General features: G+C 40.2%; 3 protein-coding genes across 3 annotated transcripts; 2 read left to right on the top strand and 1 right to left on the bottom strand.

Annotated features, from left to right (window-relative positions):
- Positions 1-2,676: 2,676 nt before the first annotated feature.
- wdr20b (WD repeat domain 20b) lies at positions 2,677-9,078 on the bottom strand. The gene is made up of 4 exons (XM_067482143.1): positions 8,666-9,078; positions 6,225-6,407; positions 4,672-6,090; positions 2,677-4,436 (listed from the first exon to the last, which is right to left on the bottom strand). The coding sequence occupies exons 1-4, from the start codon at positions 8,912-8,914 to the stop codon at positions 4,380-4,382; spliced, it is 1,908 nt and encodes a 635-aa protein (XP_067338244.1). The 5' UTR covers positions 8,915-9,078; the 3' UTR covers positions 2,677-4,379.
- A 1,106-nt stretch (positions 9,079-10,184) lies between these two features.
- hsp90aa1.1 (heat shock protein 90, alpha (cytosolic), class A member 1, tandem duplicate 1) lies at positions 10,185-15,696 on the top strand. Its single transcript, XM_067482142.1, has 11 exons — positions 10,185-11,126; positions 12,045-12,194; positions 12,312-12,678; positions 12,790-12,923; positions 13,041-13,346; positions 13,458-13,623; positions 13,806-13,996; positions 14,103-14,250; positions 14,375-14,643; positions 14,755-15,088; positions 15,184-15,696. Exons 2-11 carry the CDS (start codon positions 12,045-12,047, stop codon positions 15,291-15,293), a joined length of 2,175 nt encoding a protein of 724 aa, XP_067338243.1. The 5' UTR covers positions 10,185-11,126; the 3' UTR covers positions 15,294-15,696.
- A 187-nt stretch (positions 15,697-15,883) lies between these two features.
- Positions 15,884-22,100, top strand: hsp90aa1.2 (heat shock protein 90, alpha (cytosolic), class A member 1, tandem duplicate 2). The gene is made up of 11 exons (XM_067482141.1): positions 15,884-16,043; positions 18,407-18,556; positions 18,672-19,038; positions 19,124-19,257; positions 19,368-19,691; positions 19,791-19,956; positions 20,116-20,306; positions 20,563-20,710; positions 20,835-21,103; positions 21,217-21,550; positions 21,651-22,100. Exons 2-11 carry the CDS (start codon positions 18,407-18,409, stop codon positions 21,764-21,766), a joined length of 2,199 nt encoding a protein of 732 aa, XP_067338242.1. The 5' UTR covers positions 15,884-16,043; the 3' UTR covers positions 21,767-22,100.
- Positions 22,101-22,324: the final 224 nt, after the last annotated feature.

Here is a 22,324-nt window from a genome sequence, read left to right as displayed (position 1 = left end):
CTAAAAAGTGCACATCATTTTGCAGTCTTTTTCTCTGTCCATTTTCTTAAAAAGATCAAAGAATGCTCCTTTTTTAGGCACATAGCCCCCTGAGACTATATTAATGATTCATAGCCTTTGCTCATAGTAGTGGGTAAACAAAACTCTGGGTTATGCATACAAGGCAATTGCATCACTCCAAGGTGATAATTTAAGCAGGACTTTACACAGCCAATGGGATTCTCTCTCAATATGTTGAATTTCTATCTAGAGATGAGAGGAGGCCCTGTTTCTCTTACAATCCAAGATGAATATAACTGTTTTGCCACTGTGTCCCACAGTATGTCGATTGTTATTCTAACATAAAAGGCTGACTGGTTACCAGTTTGAATGTCCAATAAAAGATGGAATTTAACTGTGAATTTGTTCAAGTCACTGAGACGTTATGGTGTAAGACATCTGTCTAAGAGCTAATCCTGATTGATACCTACCCAGAATTGATATGTGCAGCCCAGAGGAGACTAGACACTCAGTCAGAGCCTATCATGTGGTGAGTGACACCCTGACAAGATGGTCGTGCCTCTCCAGCCTGCTGATGGTAAATGGTCTGCACGCTTTTCTACCTATTGGCACTCAAAGCGCTTTACACTGCGTCTTATTCACCCATTCGCACTAACAATCACACCGATGGTCAAAACTCACTGGGAGGAACTAAGTTGGTGGTCAGTGAGTTGCTCAAGGACACATCCACATGTGACCGGAGGAGTCGGGGTTTGCGATATTTGGGAACAACTGCCTTCCTGTGCCACAGTCACCCACTTCCCATCCCTCATACTGAAGCCACAGGCTGCTGGTGTAATGGCTGCACATGCTTGTGTTTCTTCTAAATGTGATTCATAAATTATGGAAGAGCAATTTTATTCCCCACTTGGAGTATAAAATATATATAAAGTAGTAGGAATATATTTATTACAGAGAGAGAGAGAGAGAGAGAGAGAGAGAGAGAGAGAGAGAGCAGAATTGCCACATATAGATGATCTTTTCCCTGTTGGATCAAGTTATTCCTGTGCAATGCAAGTTAGTGGTTCTAAGGATTTTCTAAGCTCTCATTTGTCTAAGCAATACTGGCCCCTTCTGGTTAAACCTAAACCTAACATGCCAGATAAAGATAGATTCAACTACAGATAAAAATACTTTTATCAACTATCAAACTATCTCTGGTCAATTTAATAGCATGCGAGTAATGTATTTTTAACAGCATTACTGACCTGTAACTGAACTTCCCCCATTGGTTTTGGTGTTGCTTTTGCTTTCAGTATCTTATGACTGCTTTGGAGTCGAGTTCTGGGAACAGTCAGAATATGTAAAAGCCAATATTTCAATACAGTGTTTGTTATAGATCAGCACCAGTGAGTGTAGGTTGCATACATCTGTACCCAAACAAACTGATTTCCATTTACAGAAATTAAATAGAAATGTCATTGAATACTCACAATTAATCATGTTTCCACGTATATTACCTTATTCAAACCCCTCAGATTGTGTGCATCTGTTGTGCTTCACATCCTCCCCATCCTCACAACCAAATACAACATGGTCAATAATATGTACAAGTAATAATATTAAGGATTATTTTGTTCTGTCAGTGTGACAGCGACTAACCATGAACAATGCCAGGACCCTGAAACCGAAGCAGCAGAATGAAATTCCACTATAATGATTTTTTCTTTTTTATCTTGACTCCTTTGTTTTCTTACTGGGTCAAAATGACTGAGCTTATCTGTGTCTTCATCACCATAGTTGTACAGAACTCCACCGTTTTTTATTAAAGGCCCTACAAAGTCTTAGTCCAATCAAACAGGTGCTTTCACTTATTATGACTGATTAGACATCTTCCCTCGAATATGTGGACTTGTCCTCGACTTACATCCCCCGAACATTTTTAATACTGTTAAGTCAGATGTATTTTTGTGACCTGATGTAATTCCCAGCAGAGCTTCAGCCAACTTCAACCTGAGCAACCTGAGCAACCTGTGTGCGTGGTTGAGCAGCGTCTCTATTAAGTGGACTTTGGTTTAATTCCAGTGTGACGTCAGAATGATTGCTGTGCTCCACAGACAACTAAAACACCTGACTATGAAGAAACAGCAACAATAATAGCAGAATAATGTGATTATTGTAGTGACTGATTGACCTGGCTGAACACTAGCATAAATAAAAGAACTGACCCAGGACCATCACGATGTAATACTCTATATCTCCACTGACTGATTGTTCATTATCATGGATGCATTATTGAATAGGCCTATACTGTACATCCATCCATCCATTCGTTATCTGTAACCACTTATCCCATTTATGGTTGCGGGAAGACTGTAGCCTGTCCCAGCTGTCACTGAGCGAGAGGCATGGGTCTCCAGTCTATCTCAGGGCCAACAGAGAGGCACGCTCACATTCACACCTATGAGCAATTTACAGTCACCAATCAACCTAATGTGCATAATTCTGGACTGTGTAGTACCTGGAGGAATCCCACACAAGCTCGCAGAGATTCATGCTGTGAAGGGATCTGTGGCCTTCTCTGTAAGGAAGTATATCACCAAATGAGGAAATATACAAAGACATGTTACAGGGGGACATAGTTTCATGTGGTGAATATTATATATTCACTTACGAAAGCAACACAAAACGAACATGTAGTCTGTCAAAGCTGTTTTAATAGGTGTCACATGAAGAAAAAAGGCTCCCACAATTTAAATCTTCACTCTTCCTATGTCAGATGTTGAAAAACACCCTCACCTGAAGCACTTAGACCACCAGGTCCTGACATCTGTCAGTTGGTGTTCAACACAGTGTCAAAAGTTTGTTCACAAAAAAGTCAGCATCAGTTCAGTAATTATTACTCGCAATTACAGGAGTTGCGGATTTTCAGCCCTGTCTGCAAAACATGGTTGTCAGTCTTATTTGTTAACGTGAATTCACTTGCAAGTTGATGGATAGGAGTAGTGATAATGGGTGATGAGAACTAAGCCAGCATTAGTCTTCCTGTGATTTACCTGAGCTCAAAGTGATGGCTGAATTACACTGCATCTGTGCCTGCCTTCCTACATTGTACAAGGACAGGCTAGCTAGCATTCAGCACTACCTGTTAGATAAGAGGATTTCATAGACATATCCTATACCAAACATTTCATTAATAAAAATACACCTGAATTCTCTTTATGTACAACAGAAAAGAAACATTTCACCTGCATATTCAAGATTCGTTTTAATATTAGGTATAGATTTTCTGTATTAGAAATATCACTATATTCTGAAATGATCTTTTAACTAAAGTAATAACAATCATTTCAACCATAAACCATTGAAGTACAGTATTTACATATAATACAGAGGTCATTTAATCACAAACAATATTAAAATAAATGTTTAATGAATACAAAGGTTTTTTTTTAATAATTCTATTTATATTTCAACCTTTTCAAGGAGTCCTTACACACCCCAAAAAATGTAAAGCCATTCTCTTCTAACAAACTATTAAGTGCAAACATTTTTTTTCCATATAAAAAACTACAATTGCAGCATCCAGCGTTTTGAGAGAGGGTAAATGGCATGCCATTTCCCCAAGTGCTTTCAAAGCTGTCTTCAAAATATTTTGCTTGTGTTTCACCATCACTAATTCAAAATGGGGAAAAACAATGAGAAAATCTGTGCAAAACACACACGTGTGATTCCTTTAAGTAAAACATTTGTAAAGGAAATAAAAAGCTGCAGTCTCTCTTGAACAGGTGTTTGAGGACTGTGGCTACACAAGGGATCACCCAGGAGGTTAAAAAAAAAAAAAAAAAAGGAGACCTGGCATCGGGGATATGCTGCTGCTCTAAAACAATCCCTGACCTTATTCACTACATCTGTCAATACATTTGAAGACCCAAAGTATAGACACGTCTGAATTAAACCCAAACAAAAAAGTTAGGCTGAGGCATTACCACAATGCTTCCACTAGCATTAGTATTTTTAGATCTACAGGCACAAAGGCCTGGGTGCTAGAATTTGTTATTTTCAGACGGGATATGACTTGATATGACCAATAGATGTAGCAGTGAGTCAGCCCAATCCTCCCGTAAACCTCCTGGATGATTTAAAGCTTGCCCTCCTACATCCATTAGCACCCTTAAGACAAAAGGGGGTCAAGTTTCCAACCCTGGCTTGGCCATCATCAGTTATCTAAACATAAGCAGTAACAGAAAGAGAGCATCTGGCTGCTTCTAGTGATGAGAATGAAGGTGACACTGGAGGTCATGTGGTGTGTGACAGTGTTTCAAGAAGCGCTGCAGGGCCTTAGCCTTGGTCATCCCCGTCTCTGTTACATGGAGGTCATTAGCAGCACTAGTATGGGGCTATACTACTGTTCCACTGGGGGAGTTGGCTGGGTTGTTTTGAGATGATAGCAATCCCTGCGGAGAGACAGATAACACACATTGACAATGTCACGCAATTGATCATGCAACAGAAGAGGAAGAACAATAAGGCCATGAGGTTTACTGTCGCAGAAGACTTGCTATTACTTTAACCATCGAAATGGTGATGGCATTAACGACTTCTGAATGCAGCAAGGAAATTCTTGATCTTCAAACAATGTGATGTTAAGAGGTGTCACATGACAGTATCCTCGAATGGCCCATCACTCACCACTTTCCCCGGCCTAGCCCACGTGCAAACGAAACCCTCTTGACAGGCTGTTACCAGACAGTCCTCTAGGAAGATTAACACAGTGAGTCGCTCATGAGCGATCTTCTTACACACCAGCGGCTCGAGCAGTGGCACTTCCTCCATGCGTGGACACAGGGTAGTGCCCAGAGTCTTAACTACGTCAGCTTTTGCTGTCCGTGATGAGCTGAGCTGGTTGAGCTTGTCACTGCTCTTGCTGCTGATGTGACCCATGCTGTGGTTCCGCTTGTGGTCCTTCTCGTGCCGCTCCTTGCGTGACTCGTGTAACGACAGTGTTGCAAATTTGCTAACTCCAGTGGCAATAAAAGAACTGTCAATGATGCTGTTGCCCTTGGTGGTGGTGGCAGTGGTGGTGCTGCTGCTGCTGTTGTTGCTGCTACCTGTGTGACTGTTTGGTGTGCTGCCCCCTGCGGGATTGGAGGAGTGTGGCAAGCTATTGGACCGAGGCAGGGTGCTAGAGAGGGAGTTTGCTGGGTTACCACTGGAACTACTATTGCTCACATTGTCTTTACCATTGGTGCCACTAGGATTAGTGGTGGAGTTGGAGACAGTAGAAGTATTTTGTCCAGTGGCTGGAGGGCTTGTGGCACTCATAACATTAGTGTGGGTCCTAGTCCGCGACAAAGGAAGGTGAGGGAAGAGAATGTCCTCAGTAAGGTCCCACAGACACAGCTGGGTATCCTGGCCCACTGAGCCAAATCTGTAAGTCACACTAACCGGCCTACTGTCTGTAGAGTTTCTCTTAGAAAGCCGAGACTGAGCGCTATTAGCTCTGTCTCGGCCTGGACTAAAGTGAAGCTGCTCATGGAAGTCCTCATCACTACCACTGAACTCAGCAGGGGGGTCGCTGTCTTCCACACTGGTGGTACAGTGGTCAAATGCCACCACACTCACCCATGACTTGTGACCATGACCCCGTGCAATCACTTTGCAGTCTGAAAATGACCACACGGTTACCAGGTCATCCTCCCCTCCTGCCACAATATATCGTCCATCTGGGCTCCAGCAGACACACAGCAATCCACCGAAGTAGCTCTTCATTGTTCCATGGAGCTCTGCAGCATCAAAGCCAAATACCCGCAGAAAGCCATCCTGGCTTGCACAAGCCAGAAATTTGCCATCCGGGGAGAACGCAAACTCGTTGAGTGCCCCCTCACCCACTGTCCAGCGTAATAACGGGTTCCTAGCTGACTTGCTCTTGCAAGTATGCACCGCATAGTTTTCACCCTGCTTAAGCAGCTGGTAGTGAGGTGCAGTGGTGCCACAAGTGTTTTCCACGTTGTACAGGTACATGTTGCCACTGGAGTGAGCCACCAGAAACAGGCTCTCTGATCCAGGGACCCATCGTACACATGTTACTCTTGACTTGTCTATAAGTCTCTGGGTGACAGGGAGAAACACAAAGACAGAAAACAAACAGAGAAACTGGTTAGCTAGTTATTATTTCCACTCATTGAATCTCACTGAAATTATGCAAGCGTAATTGAAACCTAAATACACTGACTGGAACCCACCTCTTCATTGAAGAGCTTGCTGGTTTCCTTCTTTATTGGGTCTATGAGCTGCACTTGCCCGGCTGAGAAACCCACCAGCAGGGAGACGCTCTCAGCCGTAGCCGTGAGTGGGTTGAAGTCATGACATGTGGGCTGCGTTCCTTTGTATATCCTCTTGTCTATGGGCTTACTGAGATCAGCAGCCTACAACAACAAACACACAAATTAGCACATTTTAAAACATAAAAACACAATAATTAATTAGCTTAATTACCAGGCCATCATCTACTTTGACCAAAATAAATTAAATGCATTTAGTTCATTTTAGCAGTATTCCAGATATTACCATTATTCTACCGTGACCTGTAAAAGTAACACAACCACACAGCACTTATATTTATCGAACAGCTTTTTCTAATCTCAATGTCTCTGGCTTATGGTAATAATAAACTGTGACGTATGGGAAATTATTGTCTACAAGGAGAGCAAAACTACTTCAATCAGCCAATGTAGGAAAGCTGTAAAGTTTGCTTTTTCAACGACAGGCAGCTGATGGCACATCCTCTTGATTTAAACCAAACATTACACTGTAAAGATTTAAGAAACTATTATGAGATAGACTTCAGCAGCAGTATGCTAGAGAGAATTTTTCTATATTCCCATACCATTTAACATAAATTGTGCCTTGCAAACTTGTATTATGCACTGAATAACTCTGGCACATATGCTAACTTGGTATTCATGAATCTGGCATTGGATCAGTAAAACAATTTTGTGACAGTTTTGTGCTATTTTGCTGTGACTCTTGTGGTCTATTTTAGTGTATTAAAGGAAACAGAGAAAAGTCCTAAGGACACAAATAACAGTATTGTCAGAGCAAGGCAGCTCTAAATGAAATATGTTTCTTTCACACAACTTGACATTTCTGATGTTTCAATGATATTATGGTAGACATAGCAGTTTCCAAAATAGTTTCCACAATCTTAAGATTGTTTTAAAGAAAAACTTTCATAATAATGTCCAAACCACAAGGAAGAGATAAACTCAGCAATAAAGGAAGCATAGGAAGAGAAAAGCTGACTGAAAAGATATGCACTGTTTTGGTGTCTATTAAATTAATAGGTGAGCTTCCAATTAAACTGTGACAACTTGCCCAATAATGTCCATCAACGATCAGCTAGCCTGAGGTCTTGTAGTTTACCTGGCAGCTAACAGTCTCATTTGTCCTACCTTGGGAGCTGTATTTGAGCTGATTTTAGAGGCTACAGTAGTATTTGATTAACGGCTTACGTCAAGTTGTGTACCTTTTTACTCTTTTTCTGTAAACTCACCTATTTGAAATACTGCAAAATGGGAATGGAAAGGATAATTAAGACAGAGTAAGTTGAATCAGGAGCTGCAGTAAAGGGGGACTCACTCCAATTTAAGCAAGCTACATTACATTTGTTTGCTTTGCTGTCTGCAATATGGAAACCTAATACGACAAATCATATAATGTGACAGTTTACTAACAAAACTAAATAACTGACTGATTATTTCAGAACTTCCTGACTGCAGACAGACCTCTATAAAATATTACCCGACAATACTTAAGTTACATATTTGTTGAAACAAACACAGTTATACTTGCGAATCGTAAAATTCTAATCAAATATTCTGAGTTTTTCTGAAAAGTGAAGCCGAAGTGAAAAACACTGTTGCTGGTTTCTAATGTTCTGCAAGAACATAAGTTTCTACTGTTCTGCAGGAACATAAGTTTCTACCAGGTATACCTTCACTTTAACATTATCAGCAGAATTCTCATTTTATACTGTGCATCGGCCACAGAGACGTCCACTTCACTTAGATGATGCTCACTGTCACAGTCACCATCCATGCTTAACGAAAGCAAGCCTGGCTTGCTGCAGTGACATCATAACTTAAGTACAAACAGTGGCTCACATTGCATCACATCCACGGCAGTGAGTGCGCACATAATTGTATCTCAACCTCCCGTTCCATAGCCTACTATGTGAGCTTTTGTTCTGTCATGGACATACAACATTTTTACACGGCTGCTGGTGAGTTCTGTTGACAACTGGCCACTCAACAGATAACATAAGCTTTGCAAGGGAGGGAAGATAAACAAACACATCGTTAGACCGCGGAAAGTCTTTTGTCACGTTTTCCAGCCCACTGGAAAATCTCATGTCAAAGTCTTTCACAGACTGTGAGATCAACACGACATAGAAGTGCACACAAGTCCAATCGAAAACAATTGCGATGTGTGTGGCGATGTTAGCTAAGATTGCTAACTCTAAACTTAGCTTAGTCTGCTACATGGCCTTGTCTTGACAATCTGCGCACTTCAATGACAGGAGCTAAGAGTAGTGACAGCCAGGCTGCAACCTGTTTCAAGATGCCAAACCAACGAGCTACTCCCGGACAGTGCGGGCTTCGTCGCTTCAGTCGATATTGTTTACCTTTCTCACGCCTTTGTATATATAAAAGTACAGTTCCCGGCCCACATTGAAACAGATCCTGTCGCCGTTGCCTGACTGGTCGTTTACATTGACAAAGGAGACCTTGACAGGATTGGAGCCCTGCGAGTTGAAAGGCACCCTATTCGGGCGGCTGTATTCGGAGTGCGTGAGGAGTTTGTAGACGCCTTCTCGAGTGGTGAATTGAGTTTTAATCTCGTTCATCTCCTTCCCTCCTCCCTCCGCCGCCATCTTGGAAATTGGCGTTCATCCTTGTCCGAACCCCGGATGTTACCAACAGCGCGTGCCCGTTGAATTCCAGCAGCCATGCGTACGGATAAATATCCAGTCATGTGAGCGACACTGTGAAACAGAGTAGAAACCGGCTTTTAATGAACTACAAAAAACAGACAAATATTGTAACATTATCATGAACAAACTCGACACCTATGTAATGCCGCTTGTTTCTAAAGGAATTGTTGTTATCAGGGAATAATATAGTGAATGTCTTTCGACGCAACGAAACAACCAACGTCAAAAAATAGCACTTGCAAAGTGCACAACATACAAGAAGTTGCCACTTTAACTACAAGCCAACCAGTACTGATGTCGCATAGGCCCATGCTAAGGTTGGCTAAATTAAGGTTACTGCAAATATATCCTTGAAAAATCAGTTAACGGGCTAATTATAGAAGAGCACTAATCCCTTTAGATGAAATAATCCATGGTGACACGTGATATACGTTTCTTATAGACAGGAACCACAAGAACCCCTAGCCATTACTATGTAAATTATGGGGAACCTGCTTCTGAAAATATCATCTTACAGTGATTGCAACAGTTCTCCATGTTTCTCCGTCACGTGGGTGCTTGACTTCTAGTAGCGTCTGCAATCATCTGGAAACATTAGGATTGCATGACAGATCTGTGGCAGATGTAACACACTGCCACCGTCTGGTCAGATGTAGACACTGTCGCTCACGTTGGCCCAGAGACTTCTAGGGAATTAAGATAAGTTTCTAGAGAATTCTTATGCGTTACCCAAGGTTGTGTTTACTGCTGCATTTAAAAGCAGCGTTTGTAAGTTTGTTTTTTTGAGGTTATTTGGGGGAACTTTACTATATGATACGGACCAACCCCGTTTTTACTATAATGTACCTTTCTCTTATTGTTCCTATAGGGCTTCCATCAAATCGGTTTGTTTCAATAATAAAATCTGTATTAAAACAAATCTCCCAGATCACCCTGCTAAACATTTCACACATGTGCACAAAAATGTAGAGTTGTATTTATTTCTCTTTTGCTTTAACTACAATCCCAAACTTTCCCACTAATATTTAGTTAAAACTTGAAATATTTTTATATAATTCATTAAAAAATGTTAAGAAAATGTTTTGCCTCTACATTTTTACAATTAGGTTACATTATTAGTGCAAGTTATGCTATAATTATGCTGTATTTCACCATTTAATTATTTATTACAGCAAAGTCCAATGATTTAAATTATTTTAATTTTGCAGTTGCTGTATATGGCAATGTGTGTGGGACCTATATTGTTCGACTTAAAAATCCTAATTCAGTGTCAGCTCCCCTAAAGAGAGAAGACGCCTTTGAAATTGTGGCCTTTAAATGTTGATGGCTGATTCTGTTTAAACTCCCTAGACATAGATTCCTAAATCCACTCTGACTTAATCCACTTACAAAGAAAACTATGAGATGTGGCTGAAAATTCTAGAAAATTGGAAAAATGTCATAATGAAGTTTATTATCGATTGGGATTAAATGTATAGACTCAACTAAAAGCCACAGAGAGGGGGCAGATTTCCGTATTGTGAATTTCAGCTTATCTCAGATATACCACACGAGTTAAACCTCTCAATCTATTATCTTTAAAATGCAGAACTTCTGAGATTCAACCCAGTCTCGCATGCCAAAAAAAGAAATGGGCCTGATGTAGCCCTTTAATGTGTGCGCATGTGTGTCCAATGGGGCACAATGGTAGCAGCTGATAGCAAAGGCAAAGCACAGCTGTGACACTTACAGGGGGGCATTGGGCCTAACAGGCAGACAAGCTATCAGGAAAGCTCTCACTGTGAGTGACAGGCACTTCTTGTTACTCTGCAGCCCTAAAAGGGCACACAAACTTTAGGGCTCTGGTGTCACATGTGTTACTCCCCCCCCTTCCCGGGCTTTTCTTAACAGCCCCACTACTGTAGTGAACATATCTTCTGGAGGATTCTGAATGGAAGCTTCGAGAAGTCCCCATTAGTATAAAAAGGTAGCAGCATGTCATGAAGTCTGCATAGAGTCAAAAGAAACTCACTTGAACACACCAAGAGACTTACTGCCCACAGGAGCAGCAGCAAAGCACAGGATTGAAGCTCTTCAAGAAAAGACGACAATCTCAGTTACAGATTTAAGGACAATCTACTAGAAGCAACAGAAGCCAAACTTTATTCTCAAGGTAAGATTTGAACACCTGAATTCAAATTCAGCACTTTCTCTGCACTGCACCTTAAGTAACAAACCAATTACAGAATATACATTGTGTGCTATAAGTGTAGGATCACAGACATAAGGTATAAGTACCTGCTACTTAGTATGTAACACAAAAAATAGATATGATAAGAGCAGAAGGATAAAATATTAATTGTTTGCTGTCTCTTTTAATTAGATTGGGGGACTAATTTTTTTAACGTTACTGTGCTATTGAGACTATAACTTGAAAGAAGCACATGGCAAGCAGGGTAACTGAGTGTTCGGGCAATGGTGAACAGCAGTAAAACCACACGGCACAAAGAATAGATGCGCATATGCATCTTAGTGCATTAGCATTAATATAAGAAAACATAATACCAAATGCAATGTTCAAGTGATTATCAAAACTCATTTGCAGATTATTTTTATTCTGTGTAACTAAGGAAATGAACAATGGACAAGGCAAACTGTTTTCTATTAGGTACAAACATTATGAAAACAGATATAATAATACAATTATCATTAAAATAAGTTTCTTCAGTATTTGAATTTCTAACTGCTATTCCTTCCTTTAACCTTATTGTGTTGAATGACACACAGTGAAGTCAGTGGTAGTTGGGAAAACCCTTAAACTCCACCCATTTTCCAAATTGCCAGATGGCAAGTCTTTGATTGACAGGATGAACACATGTTCACTCATCTACTATCAGCAGTAGCAACCCCCCCTTCAAGCCATGAGGTTCTCTGTAACAGGAGTGGGAAATAGATTTCAAATATAAATGCTCAAACATTACAGGATTTCTATTTTATTTTAAACCAGAATAGTGTGCTTAAGCATGAAAAGCATAGTGATTCATTCAGAATGAGTTTTTTTAAACACAACCTTATATGTTTTTTCCTTTAGATGCCTGAGAACGCTGGAAAAGTTATGGAGGAGGAAGTGGAGACCTTTGCCTTTCAAGCTGAGATTGCTCAGCTTATGTCCCTTATCATCAACACTTTCTACTCAAATAAAGAGATCTTCCTTAGAGAGCTCATCTCCAACTCATCAGATGTGAGTAAAATCAGCACTCTTTAGCCAAATGTTTCACGTTAAAGGAACCGTTTCATTAATGCAAACACCATTTCTTAAGCAATTTCTTAATCACTTAATGTAATTTCCTCTCGACAGGCCTTGGACAAAATCAGATATGAAAGCTTGACAGACCCCAGCAGACTTGAGTCCTGCAAGGAGCTGAAGATCGAAATCAGGCCTGACTTGCACGCTCGCACCCTGACCGTCATTGACACAGGTATTGGCATGACCAAGGCTGATCTTATCAACAACCTCGGCACGATCGCAAAATCTGGCACCAAGGCTTTCATGGAGGCTCTGCAGGCTGGAGCAGACATCTCCATGATCGGTCAGTTTGGTGTTGGTTTCTACTCTGCCTATCTGGTGGCTGAGAAGGTGACAGTGATCACCAAGCACAATGATGACGAACAGTACGTGTGGGAGTCTGCAGCTGGGGGCTCATTCACAGTCAAGCCTGACACCGGTAAGTTTTTCGTCCTCAACTATGTATCATTCTAATCAATAATTTGCCTGATGAATGCAAATTATCATTATCTGGTGCAGGGCTCATAATGTATTGTATTGATATTTTTAGGAGAATCCATTGGCAGAGGCACAAAAGTGGTCCTTCACCTCAAAGAAGATCAGACAGAATACTGTGAGGAGAAGCGCGTTAAAGAAGTTGTAAAGAAGCACTCGCAGTTCATTGGCTACCCAATTACACTATATGTAGGTTCTTGTAAGACCCATTAGCAGCCAATTAAAAAGCCTAATAGAATTTTTTAACAATGATATTGACAACGTTAAATGCAAAAAAATCCTAAACACCTTTTTTCCATTCTAAAGGTGGAAAAGACAAGAGAGAAGGAAGTGGACCTTGAGGAGGGAGAAAAAGAAGAGGAAGTTGAGAAAGATGCTGCTGAGAACAAGGACAAACCTAAGATTGAAGATGTGGGCTCAGACGAGGATGAAGACACAAAGGAAAACAAGAACAAGAGGAAGAAGAAGGTCAAGGAAAAGTACATTGATGCTCAGGAGCTAAACAAGACCAAGCCCATCTGGACCCGTAACCCAGATGACATCACCAATGAAGAGTATGGAGAGTTCTACAAGAGTCTCACCAATGACTGGGAGGATCATCTGGCTGTAAAGGTAAACTAAATATACATCCCTGTATATCACCCATCTTAATCTTTTAACATTATCATAATTTAATGGAATATTGTAAGGTACTAAATTCCTATTCTGCTTCTTTTTCTGCAGCATTTCTCAGTGGAGGGTCAGCTGGAGTTCCGTGCCCTGCTTTTTGTACCAAGGAGAGCTGCATTTGACCTCTTTGAAAACAAGAAAAAGAGAAACAATATCAAGCTGTATGTGCGCAGGGTCTTCATCATGGACAACTGTGAGGAGCTGATCCCAGAGTATCTCAGTAAGTAACATATTATGAACACACAACTACTCATTGACACACAAATTTTAGTCAGATCTGCAAAGGTTAGCAAAGCCTTAAAACCAAACATCAAAAATCTCACAGATCTTAATATTCATGTTTGTTTTTATGTTTAGAAAATGGCCTGGGGTAACTACCCAATATGTAACTTCTCTTTTCAGATTTCATCAAGGGTGTGGTAGACTCTGAAGATCTGCCCCTGAACATCTCCAGAGAGATGCTGCAGCAGAGTAAGATTCTGAAGGTCATTCGCAAGAACCTGGTCAAGAAGTGCTTGGAACTTTTCACAGAACTGTCTGAGGACAAGGACAACTACAAGAAGTTCTACGAGTATTTCTCAAAGAACATTAAGGTAGATTGAACCACTCGTATTCATATCTTGAAGTTCAACTCCTCTAATAAAAATATGAAAGGTCACATTTGGGTTCAACTGCAATACTATTTCTACATTATTCTAGCTTGGTATCCATGAGGACTCACAGAACAGAAAGAAGCTGTCTGAGCTGCTGCGCTACTACACCTCAGCCTCTGGAGATGAGATGGTTTCCCTGAAGGACTATGTTTCTCGCATGAAGGACAACCAGAAACATATCTACTACATCACTGGTAGGCATTTGTTTTATCTTTAAACATCAGTGTTAATTAGAACATTTTAAACTACATGAACTGACTCAGTAAATGTGCATTTGATATTACTTGAATGTTTAACAGTTCCACATCTGTATTTCAGGGGAGACCAAAGACCAGGTGGCCAACTCTGCCTTTGTTGAGCGCCTTCGGAAAGCTGGCCTCGAGGTCATCTACATGATTGAGCCCATTGATGAGTACTGTGTCCAGCAGCTGAAAGAATTTGATGGCAAGAACCTGGTTTCAGTTACCAAGGAAGGCCTAGAGCTGCCTGAGGATGAGGATGAGAAGAAGAAACAAGAGGAGCTCAAAAATAAGTTTGAGAACCTGTGCAAGACCATGAAGGACATCCTTGACAAGAAAATTGAAAAAGTAAATAAAAACAGTCATTATTTTATCTTTTTCTTCCAGAAAAATTACGCTACCATAGTATAGTCACTTGCGTTTGACCATGACAATAATACAACACTTCCCTACTGACAGGTTGTAGTTTCCAACCGCCTGGTCTTGTCTCCTTGCTGCATCGTAACCAGCACCTACGGCTGGACAGCCAACATGGAGAGGATAATGAAATCTCAGGCCTTGAGAGATAACTCCACTATGGGCTACATGACAGCTAAGAAGCACCTTGAAATCAACCCCCAGCATCCAATCATTGAGACCTTGAGGGAGAAGGCAGAGGCTGACAAGAACGATAAGGCTGTAAAGGACCTGGTCATCCTCCTATTTGAAACAGCCCTGCTGTCTTCAGGTTTCACACTGGAAGACCCACAGACACACGCCAACCGCATCTACAGAATGATCAAGCTTGGTCTTGGTAAGTGATGTTTTTTCTTGACACTGCAGGAATTTGTTTGCTTATTATACATTAATAAGAGAATTGTTTGCTAACAAATGCTTATATATTTGCAGGTATTGACGATGATGAGTCTGGGATTGAAGAACTAATTCAGCCTGCTGAAGAAGACATGCCAGTCTTAGAAGGAGATGACGACACATCAAGAATGGAAGAAGTTGACTAAGACACTTAGCAGACTTCTTCCTTAGTTTTAGTTTTGTAAATTATATTCCTTCTTACAATAGGCCTTTCATTCTCAACTAGTCCATATCAGTTAATAATGGAATAAACATATTCTTGCATAATTTTAACTGCTTATATAAAACTTATAATACCCATTAAGAGTAATATAATGTTACTGAAAATATTACTTGTGTCACATTTTGTATCTATCACATTTTTATGAAATGCAATCAAATTTGTAATAAAATGTATTTAGAAATAAGATCCAACTCTCTGAGTCAATTACATGTTATATTAGTTTGAGTCCTACAAACTAATAATGGGTCAAAACGGATATGGACAGTTTCAGGTAAAGAAACTTTCAAATAAAAACTTAATCCCCAGATTTATTTAACGTTCTGGAATTTTCAATGAACACTGCATGGTACATGTAGTTTTACCTCCTGCACCTTTACTTCCTCACTCGGTCCAGCCTACTATTCTTTAGTCCCGCATCTTCAGCCAATAGACGAGGAGGTGAGTGCACACATAGTTGATTGACTGTTCAACTGGCCTATCGGCGGCCACCACAGAGCTGCGGAGAGGATGATTCTAGATAGTTCTGGAAGCTCATGCCTGGCGAATCCGCAGGCTGGGAAAGGGTACAAAAGCAGCGCATCCTCCACGCTCTAGGAGAAGACTTACCAGCTGGTAAACCCGAGACATCGGCAAACATTTCTGAGCGGAGTTCTCGCTAACACCGAAGACGAAGGTAACAAATTACATTCATTTCTTTTCTTTTTAAATAACTCATCACTGTAGAGTTGGCAATCGGTAAATTTGGCATTGATTTTCACTAAGGTTAGCTGCCGTTAGCTTTTGCTTTGAACCATAGCTGTTAAACGTTTACCATCGAAACTAAGCCTGACGGTATGTTAACACGATGCCAATGATCATAAATACCATGGACGTTATTATTATTTTTATTTTTACCGAACTAGGCACCAACGGTAACGCAAATAAGTTTGGTTAAGCTTGTTGTCAAAATACACTTAAAATAGATAATAATACTTATAATTGGTAACATTGTATTTTCATCAGTTGACGACAATAAAACCACATGACTGTCGTGTTTTCACATTAAGAGCTTCGCTAAATGTAACGTTACAATTAAGAGTAGAGTGATTTCAGTGGCCATCAGCGTTATTGGCCCATATGAGAACTTTTTCCTTTTTATCTTGGCAACAAGTACGCTCATATTTCCTTGACCCAACTCAAAGCTGTCAGACAGCGGCCACATGGACCACTTTGTGCATTCACGGTACAAATACCAGGCAGTTATTTGTCCTTGTTCTTTACAGTCAGTGTAGCGCAGATAAAAGGAGTAACGTTCATTCATTGAGCTCGCTCGGACGGCTGAGAGGAGGAGCTTTCGATTCCTATGGAAACTGCTAGACTTCTACTCGCCTCTTGGTACCTTCTAGAAAGTTGCATTGTGACTGGGAAGCCGGCAGGTGGTGTCGTTTTGCTGAAGCTAACTTGTAATTCCGACCACATGCTACCTTCTTATTAACCTAGTAATATCAACAAAGATAACAACACATGCAATTATACTGTTTTATGACTAAAATACTCTCTATTCTAGTCACCAATTAAAGTTGTGGAATTAGACTTTTATTTATTAATCTCCTTTTACATACTCTTACCATGTACTTAAACATGTAACAACTTGACTGAAATAAAAAGGTATACTAGTTACGTAGCCTAAAGGCAGGCTCAAATCACATTTCAACCATTTGCAAAGGAAGGATTATAAGAGGTGGAACACTGAGCTGGACTGTCTGTTCACACCCGCACAATTGAAACATGCTGATACAAAACACAAATAATGTAAAAATCAAACTTATTTAGATAAATCAAACTCCCAGACCAATGCCAGTGATGATGCACATGGGTCAGTTATAATATCAATGCACTTGGCTCTCAAATTGGTTATTTAATCTATTAAATAACTAGAAAAAAACATTTCCAAAAGACGTGCACTGTGAATACTGCAAAGCTGAAGAAAGCTGAACGGTTTTTGCTGAGAGAGCTGAAACGTTTGCTTTTGCTGAGAGAGCAAAAAACTTTACTATTTAAAAAAAGGGAAGATTTGAAAGCGAGTAAACTGTTTTGTCTAGTAGCATTAAAAATCCTAGAAACTGTAGAAATGTAATAGCTGAGTGCAACGTTAAAGTCAAACACCTGAAAAATGTAGACCTTATAAACTCAAAAGGTCAACTTCTGCAAAACCATTTGCATCTGGATGTGGAGAAAGTTTAAGAGATTCTAACAAATTTCCAATCAGTGAACCTGAACCTATTACTGCAGGTAGACTAAAACTACAAACTCATTTTACAATTTAAATGCACAATATTTTTAAAAAGTATCAGTGTCATGTGGGAGAAAAACTGTAAGGTGGGTGTTTGGACACAATTCTGAGGCTGATCACATGACCTGATTTCACTGCGTACGTTACCATGGCAACATAAGCTTTGAATCTGAGTCATTCACATTTGCTGAAGACAGGTCATAAACGGCTTGTACTTTGCCTCGCAAAATGTGGAAAAGCTAGTCCTAGTAACAAAAGTTTAAGAAAAACAACTGAGCGGCAGTAGGCTTCAACGAACACAGTTGCTGTTTGAAGATATTACATAATATTAAGGCAGGATGGCTATATTTTAAAACCGCCCCCATTTGAGGAGAATGTCTGGACCGCCATCATAATGGGGTCAAATGGGAGTTTTTGATGGCATTAACTCTGCTTCTGACCAAAAACTGAAAGAACCGTAGGTTCTGTCACTATGAGAGTTACCTTTCCTGAAAGACCAAAAATAAATACAATTTAATGTATAATTTGTTGAGGGGAAAAAGAAGGAAAAATGTGATCAAAATTTAAGCTAAGCAGTTAAAGTGCATGTGATCTCATCCACTAAAACTGGGACAACATTTTGCAAGTTTGAACAGTGTTTCTATCTGAAAATAGTGAAGTAGTTAAGTGCCAAAAAATTACAACATGGAAATTTAAATTAATAATAAAAATAAAGATTAGGATAACATACAGTAGATTATACCGGTGTGTAAATTTTTTTTTAGATGCCTGAAGCACACGACCAACCAATGGAGGAGGAGGCAGAGACCTTTGCATTCCAGGCTGAGATCGCTCAGCTGATGTCCCTGATCATCAATACTTTCTATTCCAACAAAGAGATCTTTCTTAGGGAGCTCATCTCCAACTCTTCAGATGTAAGTTTGTTAAAGTATTTTATCAAAGTTGTTTATTGAGCTTGAGTTAATTGGCTTTATTACATTGTGAAATGTGAATACTTTAGAAAGTAATTTTAAGTTTTTTCAATTTTAGGCCCTGGACAAAATCCGCTATGAGAGTCTCACTGACCCCTCCAAGCTGGATACTGGCAAGGAGCTCAAAATTGAAATTATTCCCAACAAACAAGAACGTTCTCTAACCCTGATTGACACTGGTATTGGCATGACCAAGGCTGACCTGATCAATAATTTGGGCACAATTGCAAAGTCTGGCACCAAGGCTTTCATGGAGGCTCTGCAGGCTGGAGCTGACATCTCCATGATTGGCCAGTTTGGTGTTGGTTTCTACTCTGCCTACCTGGTTGCTGAGAAGGTGACAGTGATCACCAAGCACAATGACGATGAACAGTATGCCTGGGAATCATCTGCTGGAGGCTCATTCACAGTTAAATTGGATAGCTGTAAGTAACCTAGCGATTAATGTTGTGGAAATTGAACAGTTAAACTTAGGTTAACCTTGTTTTAACTCATTATTTTCTTCAACAGCTGAGCCAATTGGACGTGGCACTAAGGTGATCCTCCACCTGAAAGAGGATCAGACAGAATACCTTGAGGAGAGAAGAATCAAAGAGATTGTGAAAAAGCACTCACAGTTTATTGGCTACCCCATCACACTTTTTGTGAGTATTCATGTAACTTGTTTGATAAATAGTTGAATTAATGCACATCAGCCAAGATGGTTAGGAAAGTGATCAAAATGGCCAGTAACATGAAATGTCTTATCCTTCAGCTGGAGAAAGAGCGTGACAAGGAAGTGAGTGATGATGAGGCAGAGGAAGAGGAGAAGGAGAAGGAAAAAGACCAGGATGAGGAGGAGAAGGACGAGGACAAGCCAGAGATTGAGGATGTTGGGTCAGACGAAGAGCTTGATCATGACAAGTCCTCAGATAAGAAAAAGAAGAAGAAGAAGATCAAGGAGAAGTACATTGATCAGGAGGAACTAAACAAGACCAAACCTCTATGGACCCGTAACCCAGATGATATCACTAATGAAGAGTATGGAGAGTTCTACAAGAGTCTTACCAATGACTGGGAAGACCACCTTGCAGTCAAGGTTGGTCTCAATATCTGTTTTTCAAACTGTCATAAATGTATAACATATATGCAATATTATGAAATGTGAAAACTGAACCAAAACAATTTTTTCCCACAGCACTTTTCTGTAGAGGGTCAGCTGGAGTTCCGTGCCCTGCTCTTTGTGCCACGTCGTGCTCCCTTCGACCTCTTTGAGAACAAGAAGAAGAAAAACAACATTAAGCTGTATGTGCGCAGAGTCTTCATCATGGACAACTGCGATGAGCTCATCCCTGAGTATCTCAGTAAGTATTAATCCTGCAAAATGTGGAATTGCAACTTGTTGTGCTTTTTAAAAAGCAAGGAGTGGCCATGCCCATACTTCAAGATGTAAATTAAGTACAAAATATCAGCAGGTCTTTGATATTAATTTAATTTGACATGCATTTTATTTTTTCATTCAGATTTCATCAAGGGTGTGGTAGACTCTGAAGATCTGCCCCTGAACATCTCCAGAGAGATGCTGCAGCAGAGTAAGATTCTGAAGGTCATTCGCAAGAACCTGGTCAAGAAGTGCTTGGAACTTTTCACAGAACTGTCTGAGGACAAGGACAACTACAAGAAGTTCTACGAGCAGTTCTCAAAGAATATCAAGGTTAGCGTTCTTCTTTTACTGTGCCAACTGCAGGTTATCCTAATCTTGGTTCCTGGCAAATGTAGTTATGTTTGCCTTTGTTCCTCTGACCTTTAAACTTTTGGCCATATTGTCTCATTGAAAAGCTACTTGACCTCCAGTTCTGCATCTAATTATTTTAATGTTCTAGCCAAAAAGCATCACTTGAATATTACTATTCATCTGCATACAACTTTGCTTCTGCATGTTACTGACAGTTGACTGCTTTGTCTTTCAGCTTGGTATCCATGAGGACTCTCAGAACAGAAAGAAGCTGTCTGAGCTGCTGCGCTACTACACCTCAGCCTCTGGAGATGAGATGGTTTCCCTGAAGGACTATGTTACACGTATGAAGGACAACCAGAAACACATCTACTACATCACTGGTAGGCATTTGTTTTATCTTTAAACATCAGTGTTAATTAGAACATTTTAAACTAAATGAACTGACTCAGTAAATGTGCATTTGATATTACTTGAATGTTTAACAGTTCCACATCTGTATTTCAGGGGAGACCAAAGACCAGGTGGCCAACTCTGCCTTTGTTGAGCGCCTTCGGAAAGCTGGCCTCGAGGTCATCTACATGATTGAGCCCATTGATGAGTACTGTGTCCAGCAGCTAAAGGAGTTTGAAGGCAAGAACCTGGTTTCAGTTACCAAGGAAGGCCTAGAGCTGCCTGAGGATGAGGATGAGAAGAAGAAGCAGGAGGAGAAAAAAGCTCAGTTTGAAAACTTGTGCAAGATTATGAAGGACATCTTGGAAAAGAAAGTGGAGAAGGTGAATAAATGGAACTGGCATCTATCAACCCAATGTTATTTAATAGTATACTGTAAATAATCCACAGCTGTGCAGTTGAGGCATAGTAATAATTCTTAGTAACCTTTTTATAGGTCACAGTTTCCAACCGCCTAGTATCATCTCCCTGCTGCATCGTCACCAGTACCTATGGCTGGACGGCCAACATGGAAAGGATCATGAAAGCACAGGCCCTCAGAGATAACTCCACCATGGGCTACATGGCTGCCAAAAAGCACCTTGAGATCAACCCCGATCACCCCATTGTACAGACCTTGAGGCAGAAGGCAGAAGCTGACAAAAATGATAAGTCTGTGAAAGATCTGGTTATTCTCCTCTTTGAAACTGCCCTGCTGTCATCAGGATTTACCTTGGATGACCCCCAGACCCACTCCAATCGCATTTACAGAATGATTAAGCTGGGTCTTGGTGAGTGTCTGTATTACACAAATGCTTACACAAAAGCTTCTTAAAGGATTTTAATCTGTTTCTGAGAAATGACCGACTTCATATTTGCTCTGCCTTCTAGGTATTGATGAAGATGATGTGACATCAGATGAAGCTACTTCTGCGCCCACTGAGGAAATGCCTCCTCTGGAAGGTGATGATGAGGATGATACATCCAGAATGGAGGAAGTAGACTAAGTTTGTTTTGTTGGCTGCTAGCATTCAAAAATGGTGTTCTATAAATTTCCAAGTTTAATGTTGTAAATGATCCTGGAATGATCCACCCTAAACACCTTTTTAACCACATTCCCTTAGCAAATCCCCTCTTTGCATTGAACACAAGCAGTGTGGATTCTTTTTGTTTAGAACTTTATTTTGTCACATTTTGTATCTTCAGTTTGACCAATGCATTTCTTTTTTGTATTTATTGACATTCCAATGTTTGTGTTCTTGAGCTGTAAATATATTAAAATTGATACTGTTATTTGAAATGGGTGGGACTCATAAATAAAGGTTTACCATGTTAACAAGTCTTCCTGTCACATTTTGATTACTTTCCCAAACATCAATGCAAATTGATACTCTTACAGTTGATACAAGATAATGAAATCCATGAAAAAGTAATTTGGAGATGGCAGTTTGTTGAATGGGCAGGTGCAGGATGTGCCCATGTTCTTGTTGAAACGGGTTTTGTATGAACTTAAGGAGCGTAACTTAATTTCAGTGTTTCAGTTCCTAGATGCACTTTCTATATTT

Source organism: Channa argus, chromosome 17, assembly GCF_033026475.1.
Source record: "Channa argus isolate prfri chromosome 17, Channa argus male v1.0, whole genome shotgun sequence".
In the NCBI taxonomy this organism is placed as follows: domain Eukaryota; kingdom Metazoa; phylum Chordata; class Actinopteri; order Anabantiformes; family Channidae; genus Channa; species Channa argus.
Note: the sequence above shows the minus strand (reverse complement) of the source record. Positions and strands in the feature narration are given on the sequence as shown.

What these genes read in the sequence shown, in the direction of transcription:
- hsp90aa1.1 (XM_067482142.1), top strand. Translation starts at nt 12,045, where the DNA reads ATGCCTGAGAACGCTGGAAAAGTTATGGAGGAGGAAGTGGAGACCTTT. An exon ending in AGGATCATCTGGCTGTAAAG is followed by an intron (nt 13,347 to 13,457) that starts GTAAACTAAATA and finishes CTTTTTCTGCAG; the next exon opens with CATTTCTCAGTGGAGGGTCA. An exon ending in TTGACAAGAAAATTGAAAAA is followed by an intron (nt 14,644 to 14,754) that starts GTAAATAAAAAC and finishes CCCTACTGACAG; the next exon opens with GTTGTAGTTTCCAACCGCCT.
- hsp90aa1.2 (XM_067482141.1), top strand. Translation starts at nt 18,407, where the DNA reads ATGCCTGAAGCACACGACCAACCAATGGAGGAGGAGGCAGAGACCTTT. An exon ending in AGTTCTCAAAGAATATCAAG is followed by an intron (nt 20,307 to 20,562) that starts GTTAGCGTTCTT and finishes TTTGTCTTTCAG; the next exon opens with CTTGGTATCCATGAGGACTC. An exon ending in ACACATCTACTACATCACTG is followed by an intron (nt 20,711 to 20,834) that starts GTAGGCATTTGT and finishes TCTGTATTTCAG; the next exon opens with GGGAGACCAAAGACCAGGTG.
- wdr20b (XM_067482143.1), bottom strand. Translation starts at nt 8,914, where the DNA reads ATGGCGGCGGAGGGAGGAGGGAAGGAGATGAACGAGATTAAAACTCAA. An exon ending in GCAAGCTCTTCAATGAAGAG is followed by an intron (nt 6,091 to 6,224) that starts GTGGGTTCCAGT and finishes CCTGTCACCCAG; the next exon opens with AGACTTATAGACAAGTCAAG. An exon ending in GGGCTAGGCCGGGGAAAGTG is followed by an intron (nt 4,437 to 4,671) that starts GTGAGTGATGGG and finishes GTCTCTCCGCAG; the next exon opens with GGATTGCTATCATCTCAAAA.